The sequence below is a fragment of the Vipera berus genome (genome assembly GCF_964194415.1).
Source record: "Vipera berus genome assembly, chromosome: Z".
Classification (NCBI taxonomy): Eukaryota; Metazoa; Chordata; class Lepidosauria; order Squamata; family Viperidae; genus Vipera; species Vipera berus.
Genome location: NC_138205.1, coordinates 17,232,371 through 17,248,999, shown reverse-complemented (window position 1 = coordinate 17,248,999; position 16,629 = coordinate 17,232,371). Strand labels below are relative to the sequence as shown.

The 16,629-nt window shown below is 41.2% G+C and overlaps 1 protein-coding gene across 1 annotated transcript in view; it reads right to left on the bottom strand.

Annotated features, from left to right (window-relative positions):
- Nucleotides 1-11,242: 11,242 nt before the first annotated feature.
- LOC308677066 (protein FAM83E-like) overlaps nt 11,243-16,629 on the bottom strand; it is a gene marked incomplete at both ends in the record, with an annotated part of 34,791 nt that continues 29,404 nt past the window's right edge. The window contains one exon of the mRNA XM_081343227.1: nt 11,243-11,482. Coding sequence (XP_081199353.1) covers nt 11,243-11,482 — 240 coding nt within the window. The remainder of the gene's footprint in view (nt 11,483-16,629) is intronic.

Here is a 16,629-nt window from a genome sequence, read left to right as displayed (position 1 = left end):
TTGGTCGCTTCACATGACCCTGGGACACTGTGACCATCATAAATATGAATGTTGCCAAGCATCTGAATGGAAATCACAAGACCCTGGATATGCTGCAACATTCCAGCTGATCGGTGCTTCTTCTGGGCTCAGCAGAAGCGCCAGGATCAGTGCTGAGCTCCAGCTGGAGCCTGGCACTGATCCTGGTGCTTCTGCTGAGCCCCGACAGCCCTGCAGCTCCAGCCGTCTCTCGCTCAGGCTTGTGCGGTGCTGCCACCAGTTCAGCTCATTCCCCTCCCCTGCTACCACTTTTCTAGGATGGTCACGTACTACCTGCCAGGTGCCAATGTACCACAGGTGGTACCGGTACCACTGGTTGAAAAGCCCTGGTCTAAGGGAAAATACCATGTCAGTGGTGGACCTGTTGGCTCAGAATCCGCACTGTGATTCTGGATAGACTCTCTCTGCAAGCACCTGGAGCCTCTTCAGTATGACACGGGCATGTCGTACTGAATGAAAGATGTATATAAACCTAATTAAAAAGTGATTCCATTTTTTAACAAATGTTGCCTGGAAAGATCTGCATTTCTTCCTTTATAATCAGCATTTTATGGCAAAGAGAAAACAGCAGCACTTCAGCACTTAGCAAACTTAGCATTCACATCTAATTCCTAAACAGTCTGGGGGTCAAGATTACAGAGAATGAGCAGTTAATAGGAAACATGTAGTAATAATTCAAATTATGAAGAGAATATAGACCCAAATCTCTGGAATCCAAGATAAGACAAAGCAATCTTTTAACCATTAAATTTTCTGTGCAAATAGGTTTTGAGAATTGGATTCATATATTAGAACAAATAATGGTTTTCTTTAACTATAGTTTGTTGAACAATTCATAATTGCTTGGTTCCATGGAATACTAAATCAGAAAGAGATTTGTTGGGCTTCACCATAGTATATTCTGGGGGGCTTGTAAACTATTCCTTGTGCTGTGTGTTTTATGGTTTGTTGCACAAACCATGGGTTATTTCTTAAAACACAGTTGATTAATACCAATGGCTAACTTCCTAGCCTGCGTTATGCATTAAGCTGAATTTAAACAAACTCCATTACAATATAGAGCCGTACCACCAAATGAGGCAGGGGTGTGATGTAAACATTAAGAGACAATCCAACAGAGAAACAATTTGCTTTATTTTAAGTTCCACCCTTACACCACACCTGCATGTATGTTAATGTATAAAAGGGCAATCAGGAGCTCTTTTTTTTACTTTGTTCCTTTCTCTAGCTTGACTTTGGTAGATGGTGTTTGTTTTGGGGCCTTCCCACAGAAAATATTTGCGTTTTGCACAACTTGGAAATTAGATCCCACAGAGTGTGGATAGCTTTCCCCCTCCTGGGTAAACTGATTTGTTAGGGTCCCTGCATTTCCTGGAAAAGAAATTGGGGGTGCAGAAAGTGCAGGGGGTGGGGACAAGGGAAGGAGGCACCTTCGACTGGGCCCCACACAAACGCTACCATGCAAAAGCAGCACCGGGAAGTGGTGATTGTCTCCAGCAAAACAAGGCCTTCTTGCAAGCGCCCAGCAGAAATCTGGGAAGAAAGCCAGCCTGTTTACAAGAGACCCCGGACAAATTCGTTGGTTTGCCCCATGGAGGGGGAGGCTTCTCTACCACCAGAAAGCAGTAGATGCAGCACCGGTGAGGAGAGAATACCATGGGAAGCTTAGTTGTTTGTTTGTTTGTTTGTTTGTTTGTTTGTTTGTTTGTTTGTTTTTTAAAAGAATCGGCTCTACTGAGCAGGTGGAAAGCCTTCAGCAAAGCAAGGACTCTTGTCTGCTAGTATATGTATTAGTTTGCATTAACCAATTTGCTTTAGTGCTTAAGGTGCTGGCCTAGAAACCAGGAAACAGCGAGTTCTAATCCTGCCTTAGGCGTGAAAGCTGGCTGTGCCTTTGGGCCAGTTGCCCTCACTCAGGCCATCTCACAGTGTTGTTGTGGGGTAAATAGGAGGAAGGAATATGATGTAACTGCAATATTTGTTTAGAGGTGGGTGGTGAGTTCCAGGGGGGCAGGGGATGCACCCCTGAGGGAGTCGGAGAATATGCTGAGCCTGATAGGGAGATGAATGGTGCTGATGAAAGAGTTTTACCCATTCCTAAAAGGGCTACCAATCCCCAAATAACCATTTTATTAAAAGCGAGATGGGCATGGTGATTTCCAGCCTCCCCCTTGTCCTGTTTCCTTGCACTCCAATTTACCTGTATCTCCCCCCACCCATAGGTGGGCACAAATTCCAAATAGCACACAAGTGTAGTTAATTACTTGACATTTTTATTTTCAACAAATAACTTGAAGGCTCAGGTGCATTCTTGGCAGTTAAAACAAAAAGTGAGAAACTGACCTCTTGCTTTGAAGAATAAAAAGGTGCTTTTTAAACTTTTAGAATATTGAAAGTTTTACAAATGACATAAAAGTTAACACAAGCTAACGAAGAGTTAAAGAAGCAAGGAAAGAAAGAAAAAAGCAAAAGTGTAGAAAGAAAGAATAAAAAGAAATAGAAGCTTCCAATTTCCTTTGCACTAGTATAAGTACATTACAAAATTATCTTTTTTACATTCAATATTTTTTTTCTAATCATAAAAACCACAAATAAATGAATTCTTTCCTCATTTCACGCAAAAAATCTATAAGGTTTCCAATCAGCTATAAACGTAAGTTAATATTTTTTTTCTCTGATCAAAGAAATTAATTTAGCCATATTTGCATGTTCCATCCTGTGCAGCAATAATTCCTTCACTGTGGAGGAACTGTGTCAATTTTTTCCATTTTTGAACATAGAATAATCCCGCTGAGGTTGTCATCTACAAAAATAAACTTCCACAACTTTATTCTAGTTGCATGTCCATTAGTCCCAAAAGGAACATTTCTGGATTCACATGTACCGGTACTTTAATCTAGGGCTAGGCGCATTCAACTTTGGTGACTTTAAGACTCGTGGACTTCAACTCCCAGAATTCCTCAGCCAACCATGAGTTTCTGGGAGCTGAAATCCACAGGTCTTAAAGTTGCCAAGGTGGCAACCCCCCACCCCCCACCCCCACTTTAATTTTTAAAACACTTGAATTCAGATAAGTGTCTGTGGTTTTTTCTTTTTGAGGCAGGGAGGCTGGCAAATATTGAGGAGGGCGCTGCTAGGCGTAGTGTTGCCCACAGATGCCATTTTGGCAGTTTGGGAGTATTTGTGGTAATTGGAAATGGGACTGTAATTTGGTGGCTTGGGAGCATAGAATTTGCAGAGCAAGATTCTAAGCGGTTTGGGAATATGCCCGAAAAGCACAATCCTTCTCATTAATCTTGACTTCTGTATTTTATCCCCATAGATATGCCTGTTACTTCCAGGCAGAGCTGCCCCACAGCACAGCCATCCCACACATACCAACCCAAGGAGGATTCTGACTGGAGAGTTTATGATCCCTTTGATTTTACTTCTGATGAGCTGAATCCTGCCTATGAATGGCTAAGAAACTCTTCGTCAGCTGGAAAATGTAAGTTGTGTCAAGAAACCAAGGAAAGAGGAATGATCAGTGGCCCAGAGCTTCAAGGATTTATGTTGCATTAAGATGGGAAAAGGGTAGAACAAGGAAATTGGGGTGTTCAAGATTGGATTTGTGTGGATTAGGTGACAAAAGGCAGGATACTGACAATATTTGTATTGTTTCATAGGCTTGTTATTGTTTTAATTGTTGCTAAATTTCAGAATTGTAAGCTGCTCAGTTGGTTGAGATGGGCAGCTATAGAAATAAAATGAATGAAAATAGACTATACCTCTTCATAGGGATTTTGAGACGCGATTAAAAAGGTTAAGATGGTAGCCCCAATGCTTGATTGTTATGATCACTATCTTTTTCATTTTTTAAAAAAATATTAAAACAAAAAAGGCACAAAATTAAGCCACCCAAAGTTGCTTTATCAGTGAGATGGGTGGCATATAAATTTAATAAATATTTAAAAGAAAAAGGGAAAAAGCTAAAGAAACAAACATGTACAAAGCTTATATTTATAGACATATCTATAAACAAAAGCCATAATTTGCTGCAGTCATCTACAGCTATTCTATATTCTTCAGATGAGTGAATAATTTGAGCCAAATGTTTGTCTTTCCAGTGCTGAATGTTAAATCTTTAGGTGACAAGTAAGGTTCAGAAAATCCATTTCCTTTTTTTGTCCAGATGTCAGCTCTAAGAGGATAGACATAAACATCAAAAGATTGTAAACATCTGAAAATATTAAGTCTCAGTGGCTGCCTGTACTGTATTCACTTCTTTCCATAAGGAACAATGTGTTTAAATAAAGCATTTGATTTCACTGCTTTTCCAAAATTATAAGTTCAGTGAGGTCATTTGTTAAATATTTCTTGCTAAAAAAAGATCTAATGTAAAAATCTGTTGAAACATTTTTAACATCTTTTTTGCTAAATCTTACAATCAAAAGAAAAGAAAGTATATATATATATACTTTATATATATAAAGTATTTGTTAAGTATTTTAGAATACCTTGCCAGGCCCAAATACCGGCCAAACCTTATTGCCTGTATCAGCCTAACCTAAGGCCATCCACAAGCTGTAGTCGCAACTGTGACAACTCATTATTTGTGTAAATTTAATTCTCTGTTAGCAATCCAAAAAATTTACACACACACACACACAAATATATATATATATATATATATATATATATATATATATATATATATATATATATATATATATATATATATATATATATATATATATATATATATATATATATATATATATGGATCTTTGGTTATTCGGGTTTTTCCCCGCGTAGAACTAAAGGTGGAAAAACCCGAATAACCAAAGATCCACATACAAACACCCGCGAAAACCTCAGAAAACAAATAATATATATATAATATATATATATCATATATACATATATCATATATACACACAGATAAATACATGCATGCGTACATGCATTTTAGAAAAAAAGGGCATTCTGTTAGCATTCCCCCCCTGCCCCCTGCTGCCACCTTACAGCTTCCATCTTGACTTCTTGACACAAGCTATGGCCATTCCTGTTCTTTCAAGTTAGAAGAGAAAAAAATCACGATGCTAACTTACCTTAGAAAATGCATGGCACAATGAATAAAGATAAGAGGAAGGAATTGGTCATAGCCGACCTACCTTCACAGGTAAGTCTGTTGAGTCTTATTTGCCAGGAGGAACTAGATGCAAAGCCATTGAGATCAAGAAATCCTGGATTTTCTTTTCTCTCTTGCCAACCCTCATTTAAAATTTCCCATCCTTCTCCTCCTGCCCTTGTGGGATGCTTAATGATATACCACAGGTCTAGCCCAAAAGCTGAATAGAAGAGGAAAGGGTGTGTTTTGCTATGCCCATATCATGCCACATCTTGGGGAGTTACACTTGACTTCCAGTGGGCTTCTGGGTGCAACCCAAGTTGGCTATCACCTATAACAATGTTGGGTTATTTGTAGAATGATCTATTTCAGGTTGTTTCCACAGGTCCCACTAGGTTGCACAAGATAGATATGCCCTAGTCTAGCATGATCTTGGAGGCAGGTCACCTGACTGGATTTAGGAAAGGTGTCTTCACTTTTGCTCTACCTGCCTTTGAGGAAAGTTTCCTTCTCTTTAGTTCAGACAGCCCCAACCCTGTTAATCTTTCACAGAGCCACAGAGAGAGACTTTTCTCCTCTGTATTGGGACCAGGATGAGCGTATCCTGTGAGCGTATCCAGGCTTGTTTGAGTTTGAGGATTGGCATACTCTTTTTTTTAAAAGAAAATTCTCTTTTTTGTACCCTGCCCAATCACAAATTGTGAGAGATGGCTTTATAAATATTTCAAAGAAATTGTAGCTTTTTCAATAAACGATGGCTAATAAATGGTTTAAAGCAATATGTTAACCTAATCACTGTTTGAAAGAAGTTAGATATCTGGTTTGTTGCATCAGGGTGTACTGGGTTATTACAGCCATCTGCATTCTCAAAACACACTGAAACATAAACCCTAGCTGATAAACCACCCTGCCTGGATTCACACATCATGCCAAAGATTAACAAAGGTATAGTTTATGCTTTTGTTTTATTAATGTCCCAAATAACTCCAGGTAACAAACATATCCAACATATCCAGTACACCTTCCTCCTCCCGTTTTCCTCACAACAACAACCTGTGAGGTGAGTTGGGCTGAGAGAGTGTGTCTGGCCCAAAGTCACCCAGCTGACTTTCATGCCCAAGGCAGGACTAGAACTCATGGTCTCTGGCTTTCTAGCCCGGTGCCTTAACCCCTAGATCAAACTGGCCTAACTGGGTTGTGTGATCTCAGAGTTGTTTGAAGATTGAAGATGTATGTCTAGTAGCTTTGAATAGAAGTATAAATAACCAATGAATGGAAGAACATCAATGGTGCTAGACCTTTATTCTATGGTTCAGATGGCAGTGTGTTCCCTGCTCTAATTGCAGGAATAATTCTCCAAGGTGTTTCTGAACAATTTCCCATGATCTGCCTGATGTGTTTTAAGTGGAAATGTCAGAGACCAAACATAGATTGCTTGCCACATGCACATGTGCTGTACCCAAAACTCTGGTCCTTCAGGCTGGATGTGGTTGTGTTGCTGTAACGTGAAAGCCCCTCCAAATTTGTTATGTATACGTAGGGGTGTGGGTCTATACATATGTGTATATAGTATGGTTAGGTGTGTGTCATGTATGTGTTCCACTTTGAGCGCGGGCAACTAAATTTCATTTTTGATGTGTGCCGTTGTGCCCACAGTATAAAAATGACAAAGTTATCTTAATCTTAATCCTAATCAGAAGTTTGTCTTTATCACAGACATTGACTTGGTGATGAATGGCAGAGGGACCTATTTCAAGTAGTCGTTAAAGCTGTTTTTCCCTCTTGCCAATGCCATTTTTTTTTGTGTCTTAGGTAGTGCAGATGTAATTTCACTGCTGAGAAGTATTCTGAGCCCATTCCCGTTGGGTCTGCGATTGAACAAGCTAGAGGCCATGGTGTGGAGTAAACATAAGATCCATCTGCTTAAACTAAGCCTGGAGCAAGGTTACAGGGACAGCCTTCAGTTCTTACAAGCAGTGCCTGGGATCATCCTCAAATTCCAGCACAAGAGGCCTTTCCGGTGCCTTGTGCAGCTGGATACAGGTAAATCTCTATATTTAGCTGGGATCTTTGGGATCTTTATTCGAGACTTTTATGTCTCATTTGAGATTGGTATTCCCATCTCAAATGGGATCCCAGTTAGATGTTCAGATAACATCACAATTAGATGTCGAAGTCATTTTACTGGCTTTCGGTTAGCTTTTGCCAATCTGTCCCCTTCCAAACTCCCCAATTTTAGGTAGCAGTGTTCCACATCATGGCAAAGGGACCACCATGGCAAAGGAAGGAACATGGTTGGTATACTAAACTGCAGGTCAGAGGTTATGACGTAAAGCAGGAGTCCCAACCCCTGGTCCATGGACCAGTACTGGGCCACAGCATGCCAGCAACCGGTCTGCACAAACAAGCAAAGCCCCATCCACGGGATGCAGGCAGCACACAAAACCACGCACCCTCCGGTCCGTGGAATTGGTCCCTGGTGCCCAAAAAGTTGGGGACCTCTGATGTAAAGAGTCTAAGGCTGGGGAACTCCTGTCAGTTCTTCATTAAATGTATGAATGATCCAACCAGATCTAGTGAGGCAGGAAAACAGGATTCCTAGTCTGGAGCCTTTGAATATCTAATTATTTATCCCCCTTGCCTCTTTTGTAGCTGGTGGCAAAGTTTCACACTGATTATCTCACCGTAGCAGACACATCCAGAAAGAAACTGGTATTGCAAGATCGCTGAGAGTGTTCGTCATAAAAAGCAGGAACAGAATCTCGCGCTCAGATCTCAGATTTAATCCCAAGGTGAAACTGATTTAATCTCAAGGTGAAGTTACTTCTGAAAATGGAATCCAGCCTATAGAGGGCACAATATCCCTATTTTTGTAAGGCCTTTAAAAAAAAGCAATGTTAACCTAACATTCGGATGCTTGGTGTTAATAACTAAATGAGATTGTATTAAAAGGAGCTTCGGAAATTAGTTCCTCAGACCGGAGCAGGCTAAATGTCTATTTGATTAGAATGAGGCATAGAAGATATCATGAATTATTCAAACCTTTATAATATTAGCATTTCTTTTGTGCTACTTAAGAAGGGGGACCTGGCATGTGGTTCACCTACAGGGTTCTTAGAAAAGAGTAGAGGAAATGGTATTTTTCTTTTGCGTTACACAGCATCTTTTTAAAAAATTTCTGCACGTGGGTAAACCAATCAATCAGTGGATATGGGCAGGTAAGACGAGGTGATTGGTGGTGCCAAGGACAGTGTCCGTAAGAATATTGATGTCTCCAGCTTTAAAACTTATGGAAAGCAGAGCATTTACATTCATTGCAGCTTTTCTTTCAGGGACCGATAGAAGGCAAATTAGAATGTCGTGAGAGCTTGCCGAGTGATCTTCAGTAGGTGGCCAAGTGGCTTAATATCCATTCCATTCTAGGGTACTAAAGTGAAAGTGTCTGGTGTATGTGTGAAAAACACTACAAACCTAATTCTTGTATTCATAAAAACTCCTGACCCGAACGTGCACACACAGCCACTTCCTTCATCTAAAAGATGGTTGATTCTCTCTGTTACAACTATGTGCATAAGACACACGCAGTTAGAGAAGTATATTGCCTATAATTTTGCACTTGGCAGACAGGGTTTAAGCAGAAAGACAAGTGGCTTGAAGTTTGGGGCCTGTGTTGTAGAAATACCGACAAGAAAATGGCCCCTTTGTTGGACTTTCTCTGCAAGGAGTACCGACTCCTGGGATGGGTCTTAGTAAGCATAAATCTATTTCCTTTGATCATGCTGAAAAATTGCTGTGTGATACAATCACATGTTCTGTTTCTTTGCTCTCAGAAGCTCCATTGTGTATTTTCCAGTTATTTTAAAAAAAACTAGTCAATCAGGAACACTGGAGCCTTCTGAACAGAATGTAAAATATCACAGGTCTGTATCAAACTTCCAATTTAATTATCTAGTAGTTCTTTTTTTCTCCCTCATTCTCTTTTTAGCTGGATTCAAATATGTGTGAATCTGTTTTCCACCTTCACTGAGTCAATGAACAAAATAGCAAAGGAAGTTTTATTGATCCATAAAGAAAAGCATCTAAAATATCTTAACTGAGATAAACCCTGCACTAGGGCCAGTCAGATGTTGCAAAATGATGAACATACATTTGAATTCAAGTGTTCCAGTCTTGTGCAAAGCAGGGATGAGGTTAAAAACAAACTGAATCTTGTCACTAGAACTGTATTTTTTAACTCAGGATCATAGAGAGTCCATTAAAGACAACCAAGCAGCAATTCTTTGCTCAGGGCAAAAATCCGGATAAGACATTCCTGACAGAGGTTATCAAGGTTCTCCTTGAATATGGGTTCGTTGTTGTATTGCACCTCCTGCTAGGGTGTTTTCCTGGCAATTAAATTGGAATTTGCGTTCTTGTAACTAAAGACCATCGGTTACACATCCCACACTTTGAAGAGGCAGAGAACAGATTGTGTGTGTCTTCAGACATTATCACATCCCTCCTCAGTCACAATCATCTCTTCTCAAAGCTAAATGTATTCAGGTATCTCAGTCTGATGCTTCCTAGAGCTATCTTTGTAGTTATTGTATTGTCTTTCCCTAGCAATTTTTTTTTGGCTAGAATTTAAAATGATAACATCAGCTGAGGTTTCCAAATGGAAGGTCATGCCACTCCCATAAGACGTTGGACTGTAGCACAATTAAGTTCCCCCTGCAAACACATCAAGAGAAGACAGAAAATTATGGTATGATGGAATTCATCTCCGTGAGATGCTCAAAGGTTGGGATTTGGGAGTGGGGCCAAAGAGTTTCAGAGAACCTGAAAGCTTTGATCCAGGGGGATCTGCAAAGTCAAGATGGTGGACTCCATCTTTAAGAAGAGATTGGACAGCAATTTGTCTGAAATGGAATAGGGTTTCCTGCCTGAGCAGGGGGTTGGAGTAGATGACCTCCAAGGTCCCTTCCAGCTTTATTATTTTTATTTTTATTTTATTATTATTATTATTTATTATTATTATTTATTATTATTATTATTATTATTATTATTATCAAAACTCTGCCCATGTTATGTTGTGACTGCCATCTTGACTTTGTTGACCATACTCTAGATCAGGAAAATCCTGCTTTGCTCCCTGTATTTATAATATAGTGTTCAGTGATGGACTTTAAAATGGATTGCAAGAGGACTAGATGGCCTTTCTCTTCCATCTTCCACAAAATGTTTATGGAAGACACATTTTTCTCCTATTTACTGGCTTCCCAGAATCACTGTTTTTCCCCCCTCCTTTTTCTGTTTGTGTTCAGAGATTTATAAACACTCACTCCATCACTCTCTAAATGTATTTCCTCTGAAACCAGTGAAGTTCAATATACTGACTCTGATCCCTTAAATCTCATTCTTTCTGCCTGCCTTCAGTTCAGTATCATACTTTGACAGGAGAAGGGAGTCTAAAATACAATCTGATATAGATAGAGCAACTTCCCCCTTTTAATTCCAAACAGAGGAATGCATGTGTAACTTCCATTTTTATCAACATGTACTGGGGGAAAGGTGGCCAGATGCTTAATGTTGATTCTGGGTGTTTCAGCAGCTTCACCCCAGAATGGTTGAACAGCTCATGACAAGGCTTCTGAGATGCATGCTGGTTTCTAATTCATCCCGCCCCGTTAAAAAAAATAATCAGCTTGCTTGATTCACAAACATTTGTCACCGTATAAACAGGAAGTCCAGGGCCTAATTTTGCAAAGGTACCATGGGAAAGGTCATTAGTTGTTTTTTTTTAAAAAAAGTCTATAGCAGAATATGTTAGGAGTTCCAGCCTCTAATCAGCTTTCATTCTTCCTTGCAGTTGAAGTAATCATATCTGTCTCTAGTGCTTTTTTTGTAAAAGAAAATGGTGCCGGAACTCTCACATGTCATACTGTGCCTACCCTACAAGGTTCCGTCCAAAAAAGGTGCCGGAACTCCATTCTGAGCGTTCTATGAGAAAAAAAGCCCTGTCTGTCTCTAATACTTCCAGCTGGATCTGCGTTAACCTCAGATATGTCTCTTCCCCCCCTCCCCCCCTCATTGTCTCAGAACTTCAAAGATAATTCAGAACCGTGGCTGATGCCCATACTGAGGCCTTGGCAGATGTCCCCAAGTCCTGGGAAGACCTATATTGGGAGGCTTATGGTATAGTTGTCCTTGTAGTCTTCCTAGTGGTATGTAAGCAGGGGCCGGAATCATGCGCCCATGGGCCATGTGAAAAGGCATTCTCGGTTCTTCTGGGACTTGGCCAGAGCCTCGGTGTTTCATCAACTCCTTTGCTGGCGTATCTTGATAGCCCCATTTCTGTGAAAAAGTGAGGAAAAGAAACAACATTATCAGACTTAAAACCAACATGTATGTTTATAGCTGTGTTTCTCAACCTTGGCAACTTTAAGACGTGTGGATTTCAGCTCTCAGAATTCCCCAGCCAGAAATCTACACATCTTAAAGTTGCCAGCGTTGAGGAACAGTGACCCATAGGCTTCTCTTTGGGTTTTCATAACACACTATTGCATGATTGCGTAAATTGTGCTGAAGTGACATACAGGTAGTCCTCAATCTGTTATGTATTAAGCTTTATTGCAACACCTAAAGCTGTGTATAAGAGTCATCACCAGGAGGTGTTGAACTGTAACTGTTTTGGCGGGAAGCATTTCGGCGGGAAACAGAGGTTCAAACCGATTGGTTGGTTGAGTACCTGGCCAAGTATATTTAAGAGTGCAGGTAGCCCCTATTCCCCAGTACAGTCCCTTCACCAAATAAAGAGCTGCTATGCTGTACTCATCGTCTGGGCGTCCTTCCTGCTGTCCAGAACCCACTACACAACACAATCTATGACCACAAGTGGGATCAAAATGTCTGTTTCTAAGCAAGGTGACTGTTGTACCTGATTTTATGACTTTTGGCCATGGTTGTTAAGCATGTCACTGCAATTGTTAAGTGAATCGTGCAGTCGTTGAGTCTGGATTCCCCCACTGACTTTGCTTGTCAAAAGCCTGATGGGAAGGTTGCAAATGGCGGTCACGTGACCTCATGATGCTGCAACCATCATAAATACATGCCAAGTGCCCAAATTCTGAGCGTGTGACCATGAAGATGCAGCAATGGTCATAAGTGTGAAGGACCAAGTTTGAAGACCCCTGGACTAAACCTTAAACTAACTGGCTACCTTCACTGAGTAAATGTGAAACGAATTTAGACAAATATTCAAATTCAAATTCTCACTATTGTCAGAAGCATGGCAGTGAAAAATAGCATGGATGCTTCTGTGTTCTTCCCCCTAACTATTGCCACTAAAAACATAATTTATCAACCATTAGATTCTAATGTTTATCTATTGATTATTCCCATAGATTATTAATAATAGATTTGTTATTCTGATAAATTCTCAGCAGCCCATTGACCACAGGTGCAACCCAGCATTGTTATCAAATGTCAATAATAGCTGAGAGAACAGCTCCTGAACATGTGCAAAGTATATCTTAGCAACTTGCTTTTACAGATCTGGTGGGTTTACAGAGCTGGGCTTTCAGATCAGTGGGGGTGTGGGGTGTGTGTTAGGGTTGGGGTGGGGAGGATCTTTCCCGTCTTTGCTCATTATTGCTGCATTGTGGCACAAAGGGATTAAAAAAAATCCTCACCAGGTGAAGGCTGCCTACCCCACAACCTTCAAAAAAACATGGGCAATTGACAACTCTTCAGTTTTGTCATTCTGTGGTTTTCCTGGTTCGGTCTGGGTGTCACCTTGATCAATATTGACCAAAGGTGCTGTGCTGCCTATATCTATTGGTTGAAGGTGGAGGCTGGAGAAAGGAAATATTACTCAGATATCTTTTTTTTCCCTGTAGGCACTTCTCAGAATTGGGCCCTCAGAGTGGTTGCCGAAGCAATTAGTTACCTTAATTAACACAGGCACTCAGTTGTGGAGTTTTGAATACCACCATTGGGCTCATTGTAGTAGTTACTAGGGCAAAGTTCTTCTACCTCAGCAACTTTAAGGTGAGTGGACTTCAACTCCCAGAATTGGCTGGGGTATTATGGGAGTTGAAGTCCACCCATCTTAAAAGTTGATGTGGTTGAGAAGCACTGTACTAAAGACATAACATCCACATGTTGTTTCCATATACTGGCTAATTAATCCCTATGCTGTTTCCTTCCCTTTCAGTGGCTTGCTTTACACAGTGTGCTAGGCTAATAGTTTAGTGTCATATAGTAGTCCTCGATTTGCAACCATTCATTTAGGGACAATTTGAAGTTGCAACAGTACTGAAAAAAGTGACTTACAACCAGTCTTCATACTTACGACCATTACAACATCCGCACACACACAAGCCCTGGGCATCTTGCATGTTATTTATGACAGTGGAAGCAGCTAGGGTTGTGGGGATTGCTGTTTGTGACTTTCCTAGCTGGCTTATGACAAGCAAAGTCAATGGGAGAAGCTGGATTTGCTTAACGACCCGCATGATTACATTAAGAATGGCAGCCATTCACTTAACAACCCTGGCAAAAAAGGTCGTAAAAAAACCATGACAAAAAAGGTCGTAAAATTATTAACTGCCTTGCTTAATAACAGGAATTGTGGTCGTAAGTTGAGGACTAATTGTAGTCAACTGTAGCAGTTCACACAACACCTAAGGTGAAAACAAAGATGCCATCTTGTTGTAAGACCATACATCAACCCAGTTAGGGTTCTGTATAAAGGATATATAGGACAATATCCCCACAACCCTGGGTATCCTCCAAATATGTGGACCACAATTCCCAGAATTCTTTCTGTGGCCATGGTGGCTGAAGAATTATGGTAAATTAAATCTCCACTTCTGCAGGGTCTAGGACAGGGATCTTCAAACTTGGCCCTTTTCTGACTTGTGAACTTCAACTCCCAGAATTCCTCAGCCAGGCACGCTGTTGAAGTCCACAAGTCAGAAAAGGGCCGAGTTTGAAGACCCCTGATTTAGGACAACTCACTACGGCCATCTCGCCATGGACATTTTGCTGTGGCCAACCTGCTGTAACCATCTTGCTGTGGCCATCTTGCCATAGCCAACTCGCCATAGAACAACTCGCCTTGGACAGATAATATTATCCCCCACTAAATGGAAATAATGTCAAAGAAACAGAGGCAGATAACATTTATTGCATTGAGCAATCCCGCATGGGATTGTCCCACAGCGAGTTGTCCCACAGCAATATGGCCGCTGTGAGATGGCCATGGTGGATTGGCTGTGGCAAAATGGCTGCAGTGAGTTTCGCCTTGGTGAGTTGGCGGTGGCAAGATGGCCATGACGTGTTGTCCCATTCTGCATTTCTAGATTATGTCTAACTTAAGCATATAATACAGCAACATTGTTTTCTATGTTTTAACATCGCCCAAACCCGCCCATGAGTTAATTGCTCTGCCCCACAAATAATGGCAAAGAGCAGGGGGGGCGGAGCCAACTGTCAGAGCGGGCGGCTGTGTGAACGGAGCTCTCTCCACGCACAACCTCTCACCCAGTGTTCGCGGGGGCTTTTCGGAGCTTCAGGAGGTCCTGTAGGGACATCCGAAGTTGCAGGCAGCCCGGAGAACCTTCATGAGCGGCGGTTCGTGTTGAAGATCCGGAGAAAGTCTGATGCGAGCGAACCGGGGAGAAGGAGGCCAGTAATGGCCGACATGAAGATCTGACAGAGGGACGGAGCTAGCACGTAAGCAGCGGGACAACGGTAGAGCGGAGCTGACGGAGAGTGTATCCGAATATTAAATAGGAAGCGCTTGTGAAAGAGGTACTGGTTCGAAGTGGGAGCCTCACGGAGAGGGAATAAGCGGCGATAGAAGTCTTGAGGGAGGCGTTTGGCAAAAACAGCAAGGGAAAGAAAGCCGAAGACTATATGACTGTATTCTAGCTGGAGAAAAGCTACAACAGGTCAAAGTCTGAGCTTTGGAGCCTTAGAGACTGAACTCTGGATTGTCGGGCGTGGAAAGCGATCAGCTTGGTCTAGTCTGGTCTATCCTGGTAAATTTTGAATTTGTGAACTTTTGAAACTTTTGAAATTCTACTCTACTTGTCACGGGCGGCCATTTGATATAGCAATTTAGTAACTGGAGGTTTGTTTAGTGGGACACCTACTGGTCTTTGACAGCAGAGGAAGACGGAAAAGGTGCCAATTTCTGCGCCGGAAACGGGGGGGGGGGGGGAAAAAGAAGAAGAACGTGACTTTGATTATATTCATACTATAGAATTCTATTATATAAATTGCTTAGTTGGTAATAAGTATCTGGTGGTAACTGTTTTATATATCTTTTGTCATAGAGTTAAAAGGTTTATATAAGACTCAGGGTATTATACATTGATAAAACGCTGTTATAATTGGGGAAACATGACAAGTATCTCGGGAGCAACTAAGCCTAGCGCTGGCAAAAAGGCGGCAGCACAGGGACAGGGGATGGCCTCAAGTCCCTCCAATCAGAAATCTATAGAGGATATGCTGCAAAGGGAAAGATCTAACTCGAATTCCTTTAAAGATTTACATGCCCTTTTGCAAAACCTACACGAGGCAATGGCCAAAAACCACGAGGAGATGAAGAGAGAAATAGGCCAAATAAGAAACGACACTGGTGAATTAAAGGGGAAAATCCAAGCGATAGATGATAAATTTGAAGGGATTCAACAGCAATTAGTCAAAAATGAACAAAGACTTCAAGATATGGAAGCTAGAATGGAAAAAGAGGAAAAGAGAGTAGATGATTTAAATGAAACACTCCTTCAGGCTAATAAGGAATTAGAAACAACAGTCATTTTTCTGGAAGCAGAAAAGGCTGCTCATTATCTACGCTTCCAGAACGTTCAAGAAAAAAGAGGGGAAGATCTGTTGGTCATGATGGCAGAACTGATGGCAAAGGCACTCGGTGTAGGGAAGGAGGAAATGCTGGCGGAAATTGATGAAACATACAGGGTCCAAACTAATTATGCGAGAAGGCACAACCTCCCAAAAGAAGTACATGTAAGGTTAGTTAAAAAATCAATTCGGGATGAGCTTCTGCATAGATCTAGAGAGGAACCATTAGAATTTCGGGGCCAACCAATCACCATCCTTAAACAGATACCTAAAAGGATGAGGGATCTGAGACGCGGCTATCAATTCTTAACATCCAAACTAATAAGAGAAAATGTAAACTTTAGATGGCTAACTCCAGAGGGTATTCTAGTTACGTGGCAGGATAGAAGGCATAGACTGGACACGATAGAGAAGGCAGAAGATTTTTACAAACGCCACTTCCATAGCCAAGAGGAAGTAGATTTAGAAGATCAAGATGGAAGGGAGGTAAGAGAAAGAGATACAATACGTGTGGCAATGGATGGGAAGATCTTAGCTACAGAGGATAGAAGGAACAAATCCGGTGAGTTAACAGAGAAACATGGAACTAGAGACAAGGAAGAGAGAGAGCCCCGAATCACGAGATCCACAAA